At 38.1% G+C, this 21,232-nt stretch overlaps 1 protein-coding gene across 6 annotated transcripts in view; it reads left to right on the forward strand.

The window, feature by feature from the left end:
- ZNF638 (zinc finger protein 638) overlaps positions 1-21,232 on the forward strand; it is a 121,970-nt gene that overhangs the window by 38,863 nt on the left and 61,875 nt on the right. For 5 of the 6 annotated variants that reach the window (XM_012750062.2, XM_012750066.2, XM_012750065.2 and 2 more), the window contains exon 2: positions 18,655-20,170. In XM_012750062.2, the coding sequence (XP_012605516.2) occupies positions 18,655-20,170 (1,516 nt within the window). The remainder of the gene's footprint in view (positions 1-18,654; positions 20,171-21,232) is intronic. The other variant, XM_012750068.2, reaches the window with a different exon arrangement.

Raw genomic sequence — 21,232 nt, forward strand, 5'->3', positions numbered from 1 at the left:
GGAGTCAGCCTAGCTCACAGCAACCTCAAACTCCTGGGCTCAAGCGATCCTTCTGCCTCAGCCTCCTGAGTAGCTGGGACTACAGGCATGTGCCACCATGCCCAGCTAATTTTTTCTATATACTTTTTTTTTTTTTTTTGAGACAGAGTCTCACTCTGTTGCCCAGGCTAGAGTGAGTGCCGTGGCGTCAGCCTGGCTCACAGCAACCTCAAACTCCTGGGCTCGAGCGATCCTTCTGCCTCAGCCTCCCGAGTAGCTGGGACTACAGGCATGAGCCACCATGCCCGGCTAATTTTTTTATATATATATCAGTTGGCCAATTAATTTCTTTCTATTTATAGTAGAGACAGGGTCTCGCTCTTGCTCAGGCTGGTTTTGAACTCCTGACCTTGAGCAATCCGCCCGCCTCGGCCTCCCAAGAGCTAGGATTACAGGCGTGAGCCACAGCGCCCGGCCTCTATATACTTTTAGTTGGCCAATGAATTTCTTTCTATTTTTAGTAGAGATGGACTCTTGCTCTTGCTCTTGCTCAGGCTGGTTTCGAACTCTTGACCTTGAGCGATCCTCCAGCCTTGGCCTCCCAGAGTGCTAGGATTACAGGCGTGAGCCACCACGCCCGGCCAGAAAGCAATTCTTGAACTTCTGACAACCCAAGGGTTTTCACGGGTAAGATGAGGATTGAAAATATCTACCAAACAGGTAGGTCTTTTTTATTGTGAAATGATTTCAGAGTGATAAACTTTTACTCAGTAAGCCTTAACTGAATTCTGATTTCCTGACATTTTGAGTGCCTGTGATAAAGGGATATTTAAAAAATTACAATGTAAGAAGATAATGACAGGCAAAATCTTAACCATACAATTGCATTATGATATTAAGTACCAGGTGAGTATTACCTATTTTAATGTTATTATTGAAGGCACAGGTGATCAGGGAAGATTTCATGGAGGAGGTGACACAATACATCTCTTAAAGGATGAGCATGATTTGGACAGGACAAGCACAGAACTGGCGAAAGCATCGATGCATGAGTTTTGCAGCAGCCACAGCTCGGGACCGCCCCCTTGTGGAAGAAAGCTCCTCGGGCTCTTTCTCTGGCCTGGGGCAGGCGCAGTGCTGGCGGTACGCAGGCGCCGGGAGCAGACGGCGGCTCGCAGAGGCTTTAGAGGCGCGCATGCGTGCACGTCTCCGGAGGCGGTGTCATCGTCGTCGTCGAGACTGGAGGCTGAGTGCTAAGCAGTGTGGGGCGCGAATGGGAATCGGCTGTTAGTCGGGTAGGCATAGGTAGGACCGCTGCCTTGTGGGGAGCAGGAGGTTGGAAGGCAGGGGCCCGTAGCGTGGGGGTCCTGAGCCTTTCCTGTGAGCTCCGGGCCGACTATTGTATCTGTGTCGCAGCGGCTGCGCACAAAATGGCGGCGGGCAGGCGGCGGGGGCGGGAGGGGGTTGGGGGACCCCCCGGGATGGCGGGCGAGCCGGGCCGCCCCGCTGACGCGTTTGTCCAGCTCGCTGCTCGGCAGGGGCCGGTTGGGCGCCGTGTGGGACCCTGCCACGGTGAGAGCCGCCCGACGCCGTTGCGCTGGGCTGAGGAAGGTGAGCCCTTCGGCAAGGCCCAGGCGGCCCTTTCCCCGCCGGCGCAGGGCCGGCCGCGGCCCCGCAGGCCTGACAGCCGAGGGAGCGCTGGTGAGGGAGCCGCGAGGAGGCAGGCACTGTTCCCACCGAGCCCGAAGAGGCGCTGGAGTTTGGCCGGCGACATTGCGAGAAGCGTGGAGAGAAGAGCGCGTTTGTGTTCGGGGCTGGGGAGGGGGAGTTGCGGCGAAGGAGGGCCCGTGGCGACCGGCGGCTTTCGCAGGCCCCGTGCCTGCGTTGTGCAGTGTGAAGCAGAGAGAACGTCACCTCCGTGCGCGCTGCAGAGGGCTTGTGAATGGCTGTGATACTTAGCAGTATTTCCAGATTTCTCCGGGGAGTCGTGTATATGGAACGTCAGTGTTTTTGTGTACTCGGGCCCCGTTCTGATAAAGGGGGTTAAATGTATACTACACACTCGAATCCTTGTGGACGTTTGAAACATTTTTTGTTTGAGGTAATTGGGAACGAGAGAGACTTAACAGTGTTACTAAAGCTTTGAGCTAGACTGACTGTGAAGGCTGGCTGCCTCGAGCTCATTTTTCTTAATCATAAAATTTTGTCCTTAGGCCATGTTTGGGGGTGGGAAGATGGAATACTCTCCATCAGAACCGAGTTCTGAAGCAAAATTTGTCACCGGGATCCATTGATTTATGCTGATTCAAATTCTTTTTCTAACCAGCTTTGGAGTTGTGCCCAAAAAAGTTTTTTTCCCTATTTGTTGTAAAGGGTTAACTTGGTTTTTTTTTCAGGGATGTTGTTTCTTGCTGGTTCAGAATTGCAAATTTTTGGGAAAAAATTTACCAAAAAATGATGAATTTAAGGAATTTTGCACAAAAATAAACGTGTAAATGACATTACTTCAAAATAGCGGTGGCTCACACCTGTAATGGTACCACCCTGGGAGGCCGAGGTGGGTGGAGCTTTTGAGCTCAGGAGTTGAAGACCAGCAGAAGCAAGAGCAAGACCCGTCTCTACTATAAATAGAAAAACTAAGCCGGTCATGGTGGCGCATGCCTGTAGTCCCAGCTACTCGGGAAGCTGAGGCAGGAGGATCACTTGAGTCCAGGAGTTTGAGGTTGCTGTGAGCTAGGCTGACGCCATGGCACTCTAGCCCGGGCAACAGAGCGAGACTCTGTCTCAAAAAAAACACAATAGCTTTAAATTTGGTTAATGATTAAGCATTCTAGACAGTGGGCTTATGTTGCATTCTTTTTTAAAAATATATTTGACAACGTTTCATATATATTTAATTTATATTCCTATATTCTGTAATATGTACTTTAAAATAATTATGTGGAATCCAACACGTTAATAGACTAAAATATGCTGGGCTATTCCCTTCTTGGTCATTTATTTGTGTTGAACCCAAGAAAGGGTAAAGATAAAAACAGTTGGAAGAAATCACAAAATCTCATTCGTTATTATTAACTAAAATATTCATTTTTAGAACATATTTATTCATGTCCCACATATCTATTGCCTTGTATATTGGTTATATTTAAGTTTTGTGATCTTTTTTTGCATTTTGTTAGGGATGGTTTGTGAGGCAGATGCTCTACTTTAAAAAAGGTTCTCACAATTGGTCATTACTTTGTACTTAACAGCTATTCTAGAGGGTTTTTTTGGGTGCTCTTAAGGTGCTCCGAAAATTTCATTTTTATGTAGTGGAAGAAAATGAGACAAATAGTTTAATGGAAAGAGAATAGGCTTTGGAATCAGAAGATCTGGATTCAAATCCCTATTTTCCTGTTATTTTGTGTGTGAGACTTTGGGTAAGTTTTTCTAGTCTTTCTGAACTCTGTTTCTTTATGTGTAAAATGGTGATAATACTGTTTCCTTCTTTGGATTTTTGTGACTGGTGAGACAATATATAGAAACCTTCTATCCCTTGGCACATACTAGGTGCTTAATGAATGTTAGCTGTCGCTTTTATTTCAAAATTTAAAATGCTTAAGTAGCATCTTTTGACAGAAAATTGCAACCTGTGGATATTCCCTTTTAAAAGAAGAGGTTTAAAGGAATTTAGATTAATAGAATTTCAGAGTTGAAAGATTAACTTCATTAAAATATTTTGTGCTTCTATAAACTTGATACATGCCTCTCTTGTAGCACTTCTCTATATTTTGTAACCATTTATGTGATTGTTGTGTTAATCTTTGTATCTATCCTAGTGCCAGATGCATAGATGCTCAGATGTTGAGTAAATGAACTCAGCTGGTAGTTGCCAGGGCCTGGCCTCCAAATCATGCTCTTTCCACTGTGCCTTAATATTGATAAAGGTTTGACTAAATCTATCCAAATTCTTAATAAAATGCTTTATATACTAAGAAACAGTGCTTCCAGTATAGGTACCCAGTAACATAGTTTGGATTGTTTTGCAAGCAAATAGGAGCTAACAGATGTTGAAATGTGGTAGTTTAGGGATCCTCCAGGATGAAAGTATTTGTTTGGGGCTAAAGCCAGTAAGCCCTTATTTGTATTCAACTTACTCTTCATTGCTTTAACTTTGGTCTGAAATTTGTGGTTGAAGAAAATGAAAGGAAAATAAATATGTGGGCGATGGGAGGAGAATAATGGAAAGGAAGAAGGGTAATGAAAAGGTGAGGTGTAGAAATAAAATACATAGCTATAATAATGATCAGCGAGTGCCAAGAATAACAAGGGTTTTGCATTGAAAAAAAAGAAATTTCAGGGAGCATAGGAGAAATAGCTTTAAAGTACATATATTTTCTTAATAGTTACCTTGGGGTATATATATTTTAGGTTATCTTTCAACTCTTTTTTTTTTTTTTTTTTTTTTTGAGATAGAGTCTCACTTTTGTTGCCCTGATTTTTTGAGATAGAGTCTCACTTTTGTTGCCCTGGCTAGAGTGAGTGCTCTGGCGTCAGCCTAGCTCACAGCAACCTCAAACTCCTGGGCTCAAGCGATCCTCCTGCCTCAGCCTCCCAAGTAGCTGGGACTACAGGCATGCGCCACCATGCCCGGCTAATTTTTTGTATATATATTTTTAGTTGGTCAATTAATTTCTATTTTTAGTAGAGATGGGGTCTTGCTCAGGATGGTTTCGAACTCCCAACCTCGAGCAATCCGCCCGCCTCGGCCTCCCAGAGTGCTAGGATTACAGGCGTGAGCCACCGTGCCCGGCCTATCTTTCAACTCTTGAATCCCTTAAATACCAAAATACTTTTTTCCTATCTTATTTTCACAGTCTTCATTTTATTAAACTTTCAACTAATTCCCCTGTAGAAATTCCTCTGTAGAAATTCCCCTGTAGAAATTCCTCTGTATAAAGTTGCCAATTTTATTTTCTATTGAATTTTTTTTACTTTTTTTTTTTTTTTTTTTTTTTTGAGACAAGGTCTCGCTCTGTTGCCTGGGCTAGAGTGCAGTAGCATCTGCAACCTCAAACTCCTGGGTTCAAGTGATCCTCCTGCCTCAGTCTCCCAAAGTGCTAGGATTACAGGTCTGAGTCACCATGCCCTTCTACGCTTTTTAAAAAATATTTCATTATGGAAAATTTTAAACATATACACAAGTGGAAAGAATTATATAATGTTTCACACATGTACCTATCATACAGCTTTAGTTATTAAAAGTTAATGGTCAGTTTGTCTACTCTATACCCCTGGTTTATTTTTAAACGAATTCTATATCATTTTATCAGTATATAGTTCAAACTTTTCTCTAGAGTATAGCTACTAGTAATCATTAATAATAATATATAGTATCACATAGACAGTATTCAAATTTCCCCAGTTATATCTTTTATACCCCCAATACAAACACATACCTATGTAAACAATTTGTTGGAGTAAGGATCCAGGTAAGGTTTATAGTTCCTTTATAACTGGTTGCAATTGGTTGATCTATCTCACAAGTTTGTAAGCTACCCACCTACCTTTTCTTGTAGTTTATTTCTTCAAGAAAAGCTGCTTTTTATATGTTTATTTAGGTAATGCTTTGCTTCATCAACATCTGAATCCATGAATTTTGATGTGACTTTTGAAATGTACTCAATCATTGCTAGATCTCAATTTAGGAAATATTGAAAGAAAGGTGGAAGTAAGCAATTAATTTCTATTTCCAGTATATTATAATTTTCAGAAACTACCCAAGCCTTAATAAAAGGAACAGCCACCTATCTGCTTCTTAAGTAAAGCATTATGTTTATTATCTAGCTTTTTTGAGCACCTATTGCATGTCAGGAGTTATAATTTTAATTAATCTTCATGACATTTGAGTAGGTACTGTTTTTATTTCCATTTTTACATGATGAAACTGAGACTTTGGTTAGCTGACTTGCTCAGGGTCACATAGTTAGCAGGCAGCAGGACCACAGTTAAAACACTGAATGTACGGCCTAAGTTCTTAAAACAGTATGCTACACTATCTCTCTAAAGCTGAATTACTAGTGTTAAATTTTATTTATGGGAGTTAACCAATTTTGCATGAAGTCATTCACTGGAACCCCTCCTAGCAGGGTGGGTATCTTCAGATCAGTGGAAACTTCCCCAAAGATTAGGTTATTGTGGATTGCATAATGGGCTGACACACAATAGGGAGTGAACATGATGCAGAAAAAGAAGAGCCAAATCCAAAATTGTGTTTGAGGTTGATGCTCTTTATTATATTGAGGTTTTCTGCCTCTTGCCATACTTGCTTATAGTCTTTTTAACTTCTACAATTAAGAAGTTACATAGTCTAATCTTGGACATAAAATGGGTCATTAAAACTGTTTTTAAGTGAATTTAAGCCCTGGGTGTTAGGGGAATTCCATCTCCTACATACACACTTTTTTCTTAGACTGTTTAACAATAAGTTGCATATATCATGCTCCTTTATTTTTAAATACTTTAGTATATATTTCATAAAAAGGTATTTTTCATAGTCATAGTACAATTACGAACGTCAATAAATTTCACATTGATAAAATTCTTTAGTTTGTTTGTATTCCGGTTTTTGTCAATTGACCCAGTAATATTCTTTTTTTTTTTGAGACAGAGTCTCACTTTGTTGCCCAGGCTAGAGTGAGTGCCGTGGCGTCAGCCTAGCTCACAGCAACCTCAAACTCCTGGGCTCGAGTGATCCTTCTGCCTCAGCCTCCCGGGTAGCTGGGACTACAGGCATGCGCCACCATGCCCGGCTAATTTTTTATATATATATCAGTTGGCCAATTAATTTCTTTGTATTTATAGTAGAGACGGGGTCTCACTCTTGCTCAGGCTGGTTTTGAACTCCTGACCTTGAGCAATCCGCCCGCCTCGGCCTCCCAAGAGCTAGGATTACAGGCGTGAGCCACAGCGCCCGGCCCCAGTAATATTCTTTATAGCAATTTTTTCCTCCAGTACAAGATCAAAGATCAGATATTACATTTAGTTGTCATGTTGTCTTTAATCTGGAACAATATTTTTGAAGAATACAACCTGCTCTTTAATGCAACATTTCTCATTTTGGATTTGTCTGATGTTCTTGATTAGATTCAGCATATGCATCCCTGGACAGAAAAATCACGTAAGTGATGATATGTCCCCAGTGTACATCTGGAGGTACATGATGTCCATCTGCCCTTCATGGGTGATACTATGTTTGATTATATGTTTTGATATTAAAGTGTTTGGTTCCTCCCATCTTAAATCAATCTCTGGAGAGACATTTTAAGACTGCAAATGTCCTACTCATCAAAATTTCCCTCTGTATATAATACCTACTCGTGATTCTTGCCTGAGCCATTCTTTATTGTGATGGTTACAAAATAATTTTCCACTCTAGCTGTTCTACATTTACTCTTTGGTACTCAGCACAATGTAAGAGCTTTCCCTTCTCCCCCATTGATTGGTTTATTGCTATGGACTTACGACTTTTAGGATTTTCAGTGTTATATAATTTATTACTGTTCATTTCTTTCTTGCTTTCTGCCATATCATATTTGTATTCACAGTGATAGACCTGGTTCCCAGCACCATCAAAACATTTGCTTATTTGCTCAAACCTAGAACATGTCTAAAGTCATTTCAGTCAATTGCTTTATCTGTGCCACTACAGAAACCAAACTTACTCTGAAGAGTGAAAATTTGTTATTCTTACCTTTCTCCTAGTTTTACCAAAACTGAGGGTGTATCAACTGAATAATGGGTTCATAGTTGAATTAGTTTTCTTTTCCCTCTTCAGTGAGTTGTGGTAATCATTAGAAATATGATTTAGTTTGCTTTCAGTTTTAGTTATTTCCTTCCATCTTTACTAATTTAATTTTTAAAAAATAATGTAGATTTAACAATGCTTCCAAAGGTGAAAACTATACAGTAAGTTGTACTCCATGAAATATCATTCCCATATCCCTTTAATCCTTTCTATCCATTGTTACCTTTGTAGGTAACCAGCTTCATTGTTTGCTGTGTTATCTTTACTGTTTATTTTTAACCATAAGCAGATATACGTATATTTTATTATTTCTTTTTTTTAAAAACACAAAAGATAGTATTCTACCGTGTTTCCCCCAAAATAAGACTTACCCATAAAATAAGCCCTAGCAGGATTTCTAAGCATTTGTGCAATATAAGCCTTACCCTGAAAATAAGACCTAGTGATGGGCGTGGCTACACAGCATATCTGCACAACCCATGCATTTCCTTGCAGAGCGGTAAAGAAGACAAGCAGCCCTTCTCATTTGCCCCATCGTGACAGCTACTATCCCAGAGGTGACCGTAAAGGTGTGGGCAGCCCCCCCAACTAGGGCAGCTCCTGTGTGTGCTGCAGGCTGAGGCTCTGAGGGGAAAATAACACATCCCCTGAAAATAAGCCCTAGGATGTCTTCTTGAGGAAAAATAAATATAAGACCCTGTCTTATTTTAAGGGAAACACGGTATATATATTCTTTTGTATTTTGTAAAGATTTTGGGCCTTTTGGCATTTTAAGGCATTTAGTCAGTTTAGGTATGCTTAATTGAAGATTTTAGAGTCTACTTCAGGTGAATGGGGACATTTTTGGCCCATGTACTCCATGAAAAAAGAAAACAACATAACCAAATGGCAGGGAGAGCAAAGATGCAGTTAGGCTTCAGGAACAATTGGACCTGGGTATCGAATATCTTCAATATTGTGTTTACTTCTTGGTCCTGCTTACCTCTGTTATAGTGGTATTTTGTTGTTGTTGTTTGTTTCAGTGTTTACTGCTTTCTCAGTAAGGCAGTAAATACAGTTGTCAGCGGCTTTGAGTTTTATGAGCATTTTCCACTTTCCTCATTTTTAGTTAAAAAATCCTAGGGAAGATTCCTTTATTATAACTTGGATCAGGTGATTTCTCTTGGACTAATTCATTATATTTATTAGAGGCAGTGAGGTAAGTAGGACCACCAGTGCAGATCTCCAGGGGAACCTCATTTACAATGAATGTAATATTGTGCTCTGTAGACCTATTTCTGTATGCAGTGCACATGTTCCTAAAAAACAAAAAGGTATATCTGATAATACCCCATTTATCAAAAAGTTGTTTTCTTGGAAATAATATTAAATTGTTGCTATATGAGGTTATTAATGCCTGGTTCTCTTGGTGATCTGTTCCTAGCATTGTGCATTAGCAAGTGATCTTTCATTTTGTTTCAAATCTGAAATGTGTTCATTGAACCTTTCAGGTAGCAATGAAATTTGTAATGTCCTTTGTGACACCAAATAATGGTTCTGATTTCTGCCTGTTTTTGCTTTCTGTTTCTTTGACTATTTCCTTGAAGGGACAACATTTTGGCCTTTTTTTTTTTGTTTTTGAGATAGAGTCTCGCTTTGTTGCCCAGGCTAGAGTGAGTGCCATGGCGTCAGCCTAGCTCACAGCAACCTCAAACTCCTGGGCTCAAGCAATCCTACTGCCCTGAGTAGCTGGGACTACAGGCATGCGCCACCATGCCCTGCTAATTTTTTTTTAATATATATTTTTAGTTGGCCAATTAATTTCTTTCTATTTATAGTAGAGACAGGGTCTCGCTCTTGCTCAAGCTGGTTTTGAACTCCTGACTTTAATTGATCCGCCGCCTTGGCCTCCCAGAGTGCTAGGATTACTAGGTGTGAGCCACCGGGCCCAGCCCTATTGCAGTTCTTTTCAAAGGAGTTTATAGTTAAGAACTCAGATCTCAACTCAGGATTTTCCAAGTAAATTTAATGATTTCATAAGATGCTATTCATAAATTCCTCTGGATGAGCAAACCTTTTTATGACCAGAGCTCTTGGGGTTAAATGAAAAAGGCTTTATAATGACTGTCTTAATATGTTTGGTTGTTTTGCAGGTGTTAATGCCAAATTTGCCCTTTTGGTTCTTGTTCCTTGTCACCTTTTTTTTTTTCTTTAGGTTGCATTGTTATCACTCTAGAAAAGCCAAGGGTTTATGGTTTATTTTCTTTGGTGTGGCATAACCTAATTCTTAATCATAGGTTTTCTTATCAAGAACCATTTGCTTGTTTTGCTTAATTTTATTTTCTTCACTTTATAAGTTATTTTTTTTTCTACCATAAGGTAGAATAAAACAGAGACAATGAAATATGGAACTGTTTAGTAATTCATAAAAAGTCAAGTGGAGGCTGAGTGTGGTGACTTAAACCTATAACGCTAGCACTTTGGGAGGCCAAGACTAAGAGGATCACTTGAGGCCAGGAATTCGAGACCAGCCTGTCAACATAGTGAGACCCTGTCTCTACAAAAAACAGAAATATTAGCTAGACAGGGTGACGTGCTCCTATAGTCTCAGCTACTGAGGCTGAGGCAGGAGGATCACTTGAGCTCTGGAGTTCAAGGCTGCAGTGAGCTATGATGATGCCACTCCATTCTAACCCGGGCAATAGAGTAAGACCCTGTCTCAAAAAATAAAAAGTCAACTGGAAAGGACGGGTATAGGGAATAATTAAAATGAGATTTTAGACTTAAATCTGAATTTATTATTTAGACATTGCTTGTTAATCACAACATTAGCTGATTTTGGTCTCTTAGACCTTGGTATGATAATGTTAGATTAGATTGAGCAGAATGAAACCATTTTGAATAACTCATTGGTGGTCGTTTACTCTCCCCCCACCTTTTTTTTTTTACTACTCTTGTTTCATCAAGAGTAGATTATATTAAAGTAGATTATATTAAAGAAAATCCGAAGCACATTATTTTACTTGTTAAGAACTTGAGTCTAACATTTGCCTTTTTATGCCAGTGCATCTGTGAATCTGTGTAGATAACTGTAGATTTAAAGTTTATAAAAGCCAAGAAAAAGGTGTTAATGACAGAATGAATTGGGATGGAGGCCAGCTGTGGTATAGAGTGAAAAGGGATTATAATGGGATGGTGATGGCAGTGAGCAGGAAAAGAAAAGTACGTATAAGAAGTGTTGACAGGAATACACGGAATTTTGTAATTAGTTAGAAATGGAGAATAAATTTTTTTTTGAACCTTGGTGATTAAGGGAATTGGTGTAGAGAGCAGAGGATTGAGAATGGATAGTTTTGGGAGACAGTTCAAAGCCACTAACAGTAGCTAATGGTTGGCATAAGGAATATAAGGTCCTAACAAATTTTTTTTGCCTGTCTTCGTAGGTGATTTTATCAAATAGTGTTTACTATTTGAAGATTCAAATGTTTTAACTGAAGGTATCTGGTCCAGAATTTTATAGAAATATGCAGTTAATAAGTTTGTTATAATTTATTTTTGCCATTCTAGCACAATTGTCTAATAGTATTTTATTTAGAAACTTTATCCAGGATATTTTAAATTTTGGAAATCTGATAAACACATGTTTAGTAAGGCCTTGTTATTTGATACATCTCATTTCTCCCATTTCCTTCAAAACTGTAGAAGATACCATCCATAAAACTCAATTCAAGCATTTATTGCCTCTTCCAGAAATCCTTTTCTGATACTTAAGCAGTGTCATAAAACTAACAAATTGTACTGCAGTTGATTTTGTTTTTCTTGGGCGATTGTTAGCACTTTGGTTATAGAAACCATATTTTATTTGACTTTGAAACTCCAGGAACTAGCAGAGTGACTGTCATGTTAGGTTCTCAAAAAATGTTTAATGAATTGAATGAATGATTCTGAACTCATTCCACTAAAATGAGAAAGAAGGGGAAAGAGAGGGCTCTACTGTGATATTATATCTCCTCACCCCATCCCATAGTGGCATGTAGGATTTGGACACCTCTGAGAATGAATTTTCTGACCTACTGCAATTGCCTACTAAATGCTCCTGTCTGCCAAAAAATAAAACAGAAACAATAAAAATCAGTATTTACCAAACCTGAGATATATAGAAGTGATGATAGCAGCAAAAAGCATTAGGCATGTAGCAGTGTAAGAGAGCCAATAGCTAAAAATTGGATAGGGGAGAAGAGAGGTTATTATCACAGCCATGTAAATTGAGGTCTTAAAGGCCTGGATTCTGAAATCCATAAATAGTATTTTTAACATTTTTGGGTCATAGGCTTTTTGAAAATTGGATGACAGGTTTTCACGTTTTGAATTTACTATTTCCGAAAAATCTCCTGAACACTTTTCTATTGTGTTGTTCTACCTCCTGTTTTCAACTTTCAACAATTTGCCCTCTATTTTAGTCTCCAAATTCTGCAGTTTCCAACCCAGGAGTTTCCATACCTTTTCTGTGTGCTTCCTGCTTCTGGTCATTAAAATCATTTCAGTGCAGTAGTACCCCCTTCTCTGAGGGAGATACTTTCCAAGAACCCCAGTGGATGCCTAAAACAGATAGTACCCAAATCCTATAGATAGATTTTTTTCCTATGTATATATACCTAAGTTCAATTAATAGATTAGGCACCATAAGAGATTAACAATAATAACTAAAAATAGAGTAATTATAATAGTATTATAATAAAAGTTAGATAAATGTGGTCTCTCAAAACCCTTCTTGTTGACAGCAAGTAACTGAAACTGGAAAGCAAAGCTCTGGATAAGGGGAACTCCTGTACTGTGGCCTATGCTCTCAGTCTGAAAAAATAATTCTTTTAGAACCTCAGGTGATTTTTTTAAATTCTAGGCTATATTTCTCTGTAGGGCAGTGGATGCTATAAACTCCATGGCTGGGAGAATAAGGAAAATGAAAAACTCAAAATTCCCTGCTGAAGTATATATTAGGAAGTATTCATCTTAAAAAAATTTGAATGGAAATGTAGAGGATTACCTTCTGTGCTATTAGAAACCTCTGTTATCCAGGAAATGGCATGTTCTTTAATGGTTATAGATAATAAAGGTTATATTTACTGTATAAAACATTTGTCCTGAATAATTGGCTATCACTTGTTACCTCCATTGTAGAAATTCTATGATATTTAACAATATTTAAAAATTATTGTTAAATCAGTGAATGCCATCCTTGGTGAAAACCTCTTTGGTTTCTTTACTTGCAACAGCAGAATTTTGAAGTACTTGTGGCTCTATTACATATCCTATTTTGAGGTTAGGAACCAGCTTGATTTATACATAGGTAATAGTCATACTGTTTATATACTTACATATGTAATACTACTGTATGGCTAGTTTATCTTTAACCAGCATTTAATTGATTTTTTTGTTCATATGTTAATTTAAAAAATGAAAACTTGAAGGGTTTTTTTTTACTCACTAGTTCTTATCCTTACAATATATATCTTACCAGGAATGCATTCTCTTTTACAGCTGAAAATACAGATATAGTGTAGTTTTTTCAACCAGTTTATAATCTTTCTGCAAACCCTCTTACTTGCAGAGATGTGAAAAGGGAAACTTGCAGATTTCTAACTATATATTTTATCATTTTGTTTTTTCTAATTCTTGTAAGATATTAGCTTCATCTTAAAGTGGAATGTTAGCTGGCTTTATGAAAGAAGGAATCTGCACTGGTTTAATAACTTTGGTCTTTCCCCACCTAGACTGGTGATGTCAGTAATTGTATGAATAACAAGTAATAACAAGCTTGGGTTTGAAGGTACTCTGATATATTTATTGCTAAGAAGACTTTTTCTCTAATCTTTTTTAGGCGTACCTAGGTTGTTTTTTGTTTGTTTTTTTTTAATATCCTTAAAGACCTGATATTTGATTTTGGAATTTTAATCCCTTGAGTTGACTGAGGAAGACATAAAAGTTAAGCATCAAAGCAAAGAAAGGTGCTGATGATGGGATTTGCTTGCCTTTAAGTTAGATTTTAAAAAATAAGGCTTGAGAATTATATAATTGCAAAAGGAAAGTTTATAATAATAAATAGGAAGTTTCAGATATAAACATCCTTTTAGTCACACGTTTTATTTGGAATAGATGTGAATGATAGCTGTAAGAGAGAAGACTAACTTTCCTAAATTATTAAAAATGTACTTAACATCTTTAATAAAAATGAAAATTATTCAGATGAAATATAAATATACAGTAGTCTCCCTTTATCCACATTTTTGCTTTCTGCATTTTCAGTTACCTGAGGTCAATCACAGTCCAAAAATAGGTGAGTACAGTTATGATGAGATATTTTGAGAGGAGAAACCACATAACTTTCATTATAGCATATATTCTCTTTTATTGTTGTTAATCTGTTACTGTGACTAAATTAAATTATCGTGAGTATGTATGTATGTATAGGAGAAAACATTTATAGGGTTTGGTGCTTTCCATGGTTTCAGATATTCATCCGTAAGTATCGGTTAGTGTTTACCAATGCCGAACATTGTGTGTCATGCTTCTAATTTAAAATTAACATAATTTTAGTGGACATTGTAATAGAGCTGGAACAACTGAATGAATTTAAAGTAATTGATCATAATTCCTCTTTTAATGATATTGTTTTCATGAACTACTTCATTAGAAACTTCTCTACCAGGATTACTAATGATACTATAGCTTAAGAAGGTGTTCAAGGCCGGGCGCGGTGGCTCACGCCTGTAATCCTAGCACTCTGGGAGGCTGAGGCGGGCAGATTGCTTGAGGTCAGGAGTTCGAAACCAGCCTGAGCTAGAGCGAGACCCCGTCTCTATTATAAATAGAAAGAAATTAATTGGCCAACTAATATATAGAAAAAATCAGCCGGGCATGGTGGCGCATGCCTGTAGTCCCAGCTACTTGGGAGGCTGAGGCAGCGGGATCACTTGAGCCCAGGAGATTGAGGTTGCTGTGAGCTAGGCTGACACCACGGCACTCACTCTAGCCTGGGCAACAAAGTGAGACTCTGTCTCAAAAAAAAAAAAAAAAAGAAGGTGTTCAGCAATTTTCTTTCAATGTATTACTATCTGAAAATATTACTAAATACAAATTAAGTGATATAAAATATACTAGACTTAAAAGCATGAAATTTGTAAGGAATCTTGGGATAAGTTAGGAGAAGTTTTGGCTTAAAGTTCAGGAGGATTAAAGAAATTTGCTCTCAAAAAGGAAATTGGTAGAAGTGACCAATTAGAAGACTAACATGGGCTTATAATTTGTAATGGTGGGTTTCCCAGGAAATGGATGTCGAAAGAGAAACTTTCCTACCACTGGACCTGGACCAGAATGCTTAATAATCAGTATTCTTAACAGGCCTCTTACTTGTCTTCCCAAGAGAGAAGGGAGAGATAACTCTTAGGGCAAACCAGGGTGTTAACTTACTACTCTGTCCTCATTGTATTAGATTTCAGGATGGGACTAACCATATGGGAGCTGTAATGTGATTTTTTTTAAAGACTCCTAAAAATTGCAAACTAGCCAAACTTCTGCTTGTTAATAGTTGAAATTCGTTAACTGGGAAAAGGCCTTATAATTCTTTTTATGTGAATTCCAGGCTGTTCTGTAAAAGACTGATCTTTTCAGAACTGATATTCAGTGACTACAACTGATATATACAACTATGCCAGTTGTTAAAATGTGGAAATAATTGTGTTTTGATTAGCAAGCAGCTGCTGCTCCAAGGGTGAACCCTTATGTCCTCCATTCTTCTAGTCTCTCGTCTAGGGCTGCCACATCACTGCCTCCTCATGTTAACAACAGCAGCTAAGAGCTTAAGGAGGATGGAGGAAGGAGAGGCTCAGGATTCTGCTTCTACACTATATTCTAATTGTTCATTGTTTGTGCTTTCCTGGCTACTAAATATTTCAGACATCATTGTTGAGTATATATATGAAGAAAAACTCCAGTTTGGCAAATAAAAATGAAAAAAAAAGGTTTTTGATAAACAACAGGGCTTCTCAGAACCTTTTAATATACTAATAGGCCTTAGGTGCCTCTAAGAAGCAAGTACAGCACATTTCAAACTTCCTTGACCAGGGAACTTATTTGTAGAAGACTAGTCTTACAGGACACCAATATTCTGGACAATACAGTTTGTGAAAAAGGCTGCTCTCTTATGTTCTATAAATGTGTACATGTGTCAGTTTAAGGCAAGCTAGGCATATTAGGAAATACATAGATAGACTTTTGCCTTTAAAGAATTTAAAATGTAGATACTTCCAACTGATGCTTGTTCACAGTTACATACAGAAATTAGATGACTCTGATTGAAATTTGTTGCTTTTCTGGTTTATTTTGGGGGAGAAACAGTATTTAGAAGAGCTTTTGCTTGTGAACTTAAGAGAGTCTTCACCAAATTGGGAAAGTAGTGCAGAAAAGGTTTGACTAACTAGATGACAAACTGTTTACATAAGTGATGTTTGTTTCTTAGGATTGAGTAAAGACAAAGTTCTTGGAAGTAATTATGTAGAAGATACGCAGAGAGTGTCATATGATTTATGATTTCTTTAAAAGATGAGGAGCTTATTTAAGTGAACATTTTTTACAGAGAATTTGGGTATTATTTTTCTGTAACCTTGTGTCTGCTGCTGTATTTGGTGAATCAAAAGCCTTTGTCATTCTTTGTGTTTCATTCTAATTTGAAAATTAATAATCTGCATGTTAATAATGAGGACTTTGATGTGATCATTCAAATAGTTTAACAAATATTTGACGGTCTTTTGAGTAGGAATAGGGTCTAAATGCTTGGGAGATAAGATTTAATGAACCTATACTTTCAGGTGACACTAGATTTTTTTTAGACAGAGTCTTGCTCTGTCACTCTGGCTAGAGTGCAGTGGCCTCATCACAGCTTACTGCAACCTCAAACTCCTGGGCTCAAGAGATCCATGTTAGGGATGGGCGCAGTGGCTCGTGCCTATAGGCTGGTCTCAAACTCCTGACCTCAAGCAATCCTCCCACCTCAGCGTCCCCGAGTGCTAAGATTACAGATGTGAGCAATTACGCCCGGCTGGACACTAGATTGTTGAAAAATACTATGCATATGAGCACAGAAACATAAGATAATAAAAGTTATGAGTCCAAAAATGGTGCGAGCAATAAATAAGAAAGATTGTTGGGAGACTCAACTCTGGGCCTTGCTGGTCAAGGGAGGTTTAATGGAGGCTGACCTTGAGTGATGAGTAAAGTCAAGTAAGTCAGCATCCAGGGCAAGGTTGTTTTGTTTGTTTTTGATTGGAAGAGATAAAGGAAGTTGGGACTAGAAGAATAGGAGCAAAGGCATAGTCGAGATATGTGTCTGAGAGAATGTTAAAGGTAGAGATGGGCTACATTGGTTGTACCTTAAACATAAGGCTAAGAAATAAAGGGAATGAGATACTTTTGGATTTTTGAACAGAGGAGTAATATGGTAAAAATGTCCTTTTATGAAGATTAAATGCTGTGGCAGCATGCAAAATGGCTGGAAGGGAGAGTGTTTACCAGATAAAGCCCATTTCCCAGCAGAATTAGCGTTTCACAAACATTTTGTATAAACAAGGGAAAAATATATAGTAGAGTAATGGGTGAAATTGTAACTGAAACCAGAAATTGTTGATAGTAAATAGGATCCATAGTGTGGATTTTGATAACAAGCATAGGTGTCTCCAGACCTCACCCTTCCCACCCTGCAATTTGATCAGATATAAAGATAGGGACCTGATAGACAACACAGGCTCTACCTGTGCTTTTTTTAAACTGGAAGAAGGAAGGCAAGTTATGTGGCTGCTGACCTTGGTCCTGAGTGATAGCTAAAATACTATTTTCTGAGCAGTGGGTTAGAGTGGGTAGTGTTGCACTCTGATGCAATCAGTTTTAACTAATACAATGCATGGAAAAGCTGTAAATTATTCTCATTCACATCTATTAGTGGTTAAGAGCATAGATTATGGGGCCAGATTACCTTGAATGCAAATCCCAACATGACCACTTGTCTTTGTAAATTACTTAATATGTTTGCTTTAGTGTCCTCTTCTGTAAAATTGTACATATCTTGGGGTGGTTCTGAGAATTAAATGACTCGATCCATGTCAAGTTCTTATAACAGTAACTGACACATAGACGGTGCTCTATAAAGTTAATCATTGTTATCATCCATATGTATTGCCTGTATTCTGACTATGGAGGGAATCCAAGGGAAGGATTACTGGTTTTGTTACATATTGTGTTCTATGTTATAACTAATTCCATGCTATTACATACTGTTTTATCAGACTGTTGTTAAGTTATTGGTGATAAATTGTCTTAGAAGAAACAACTAATGACAACGACATAAGTGTAATTGCCATGTGAAATTTATTAGGTATGAAGGCTGATTCCAAGGAAAACTGTCTTAGTGAAATGGGTCTTATGAAATTTCAGGCTTACAGTTCTTATTTTCATCGTCTGAGTGTCTGATAACATACATATTAAGTGTGTGCATTTCTAAGTATTTTAATACCTTCATCTTTTTTTTCCCCAGTATTAAAGCGTGAAATAAATCTCCAGTGTTTTTCCAGATTATTTAAAAGGAGTTGTAATTACTGCTTAGCACCTAGAACAGCACCCAGTGCAACAAAATATACACGAACGCTGGTTTGAGATTTGGGGTTTATATTCTGGATTTGGGAAAGAGAAGAGGAGAAAGTTTTGGGGGAAATTAAAAATCCTCGTAAGCCCTTACTCTTAAAATATGTGGAATGCAGAATGGTTTCGTGACTTTATTTCAAAATGTTTTACACTGGCTGTAGAACCCACTTCATGAAGTAGTTTGAGTTAAAATGATCTAATATTTGTGTTTTAACTTTCAGCTTTGTGTTATTCTTGGAAAATTTCGCACCACTTGTGAATTCCTTGAACCTGGGCATTGCAAACCCACTTCTGTTGTGCCCATCTCCTTTGCACTTTGCTCAGATTAAGACTCAGTTGGCGCTTCAGCAGCTGAATGCCGTTGCCTCACATGGTTCAACACCACCTTACACTTTATTAAATCAGGCTTTCTTGAAAATAGCCACGTCGAGACCCAGGTTTAATCCTCGAGGAAACTTTCCAATTCAAAGGCCACGAGCACCTAACCCTTCTGGGATGAGGCCTCCAGGACCATTTATGAGGCCTGGATCTATGGGTCTTCCAAGATTTTATCCAGCAGGGAGAGCCCGTGGAATTCCACATAGATTTGCTGGCCATGAATCTTATCAGAATATGGGACCACAGAGAATGAATGTTGAGGTAACTCAACACCGAACTGATCCAAGATTGACCAAAGAAAAATTGGATTTTCATGAAGCACAACAAAAGAAGGGGAAGCCTCATTGTAGCCGTTGGGATGAAGAGCCTCATCTATCTGCATCGGTGGGAGTGAAACAGAGTTCTTTAACGCAAGTTACAGATCAGAGTCCTAAAGTACAGAGCCGCTATACAAAAGAGAGTGCCTCAAGTATCTTAGCAAGCTTTGGATTATCTAATGAAGACTTAGAAGAACTTAGTCGCTATCCTGATGAACAGCTAACTCCTGAAAATATGCCATTAATTTTGAGGGATATAAGAATGCGAAAAATGGGGCGCCAATTACCTAATTTACCTTCTCATAGCAGAAATAAAGAAACACTTGGTAGTGAAGCAGTTTCAAGTAATGTGATTGATTATGGGCACGCGAGCAAATATGGCTACACAGAAGATCCACTTGAAGTATGTATTTATGATCCTGAAATTCCAACTGATGAGGTCAAGAATGAATTTCACTCACAGCAGGGAATTTCTGCATCTGTTCCCGCTCCAAATGTGATGTGTAATTCTATGTTTCCTGTTGAAGATGTATTTCGCCACATGGACTTCCCTGGTGAGTCCTCAAATAATCAGTCCTTTTTCCCAGTTGAGAGTGGAACCAAGATGTCAGGCTTACACATTTCAGGACAATCAGTCCTTGAACCTGTAAAATCTGTCAGCCAGTCCATTAGCCAAACAGTTAGCCAGACAATGAGTCAGTCTCTGATTCCTCCGTCTATGAACCAGCAACCTTTTTCATCTGAATTAATTTCAGCTGTAAGGCAACAGGAGCGGATCCCACATGAACCTGTGATTAATTCGTCTAATGTGCATGTTGGATCAAGAGGAAGTAAAAAGAATTATCAGTCAGAGGCTGACATTCCCATTCAGTCTCCCTTTGGTATTGTGAAAGCATCATGGCTACCAAAATTTTCACATGCTGATGCCCAGAAGATGAAGAGACTTCCAACTCCTTCTATGATGAATGATTATTATGCAGCATCTCCAAGAATATTTCCACATTTGTGTTCTCTGTGTAACGTAGAATGTAGTCATTTGAAGGTGAGTGTTTTTAAAGATCACTGTATAATGATGCTCAGCGCCCAAGTTTTCCCTAAATTCTGTCATGAATTCTGGTGTTAACTAGGCATTAAGGAAATGGCAGAAATTAATTAGTTAACACTTAGTTGTAATCTCAAGTAGCCCTGGCCCATTCCTATGACTGAGCACACCACATGGTTTGTCTGTTTATTTTGAACAAGTTATCCCACTTATGCAACATAAAATTTATATAATATAAACTGTGTACTTATAAAACAGTGTCACATGGAATCACCTTTCTCTAAGAGAGTCTGTTAGCATAAAAATATAAAAGTTAGTATAACCCATTTGTATTGCACACTTTTAAGAGACTGTATGATAGCCTTGTACATGCCTGCCTGTATTGGGCTAAAGACAATTGATTTAAATATTTTTTGACTTTATATAGATAAGTGATTTTTAGTATTTCTTGAGGAGAAGCTTCATAAAATCACTTCATAGCAAAAAGGAGTCAAGATGAATAAATTGTTTTGGGATCAGCTGTGGGCTCAGAAAATAGAATGTAAAAAGGTAGAAATTTGTAGAGAAAATCTTTAAAATATAAGATTTAGAAGAATTTTCATAGTATAGTTAAAGGATATTTTGTAGAGGCACTGACAATAGTATGATGTAGAATATACTATTTGATTGTAATTATTGGTAGATTTGAGCAGGAATTTTCAAGTAAGTCTTATTATATATATGGAAACCACTGTTTCTTTTATTTACTAATGTGATTTGTAGATTTAGATTGTAAAGGTCAGGAGGGAATGTACTTCCCATAGAGAGAAGCTTGGATTCAAGGCCATAACCTTGAATTGGTTGTATACTTTGAATAGGCTTAAAAATCTATAGATGTTAATACTCTTGTTTTTTTCTCCTTCCATTGCTGCTCTTTCATTCTCTTTTTATTATACATTCACCAGGTTTCAGTCAACAAGAATCTGATCCCTAGATCTGATGCTATTGTTTTATGGTTAACTCCAGCAAAAGAAAGCAGCATTCTGCCCAATTTTAGTCAGAGTTGCTGAATTCTAGTAATAG

This window comes from Microcebus murinus, chromosome 3 (genome assembly GCF_040939455.1).
Source record: "Microcebus murinus isolate Inina chromosome 3, M.murinus_Inina_mat1.0, whole genome shotgun sequence".
Classification (NCBI taxonomy): Eukaryota; Metazoa; Chordata; class Mammalia; order Primates; family Cheirogaleidae; genus Microcebus; species Microcebus murinus.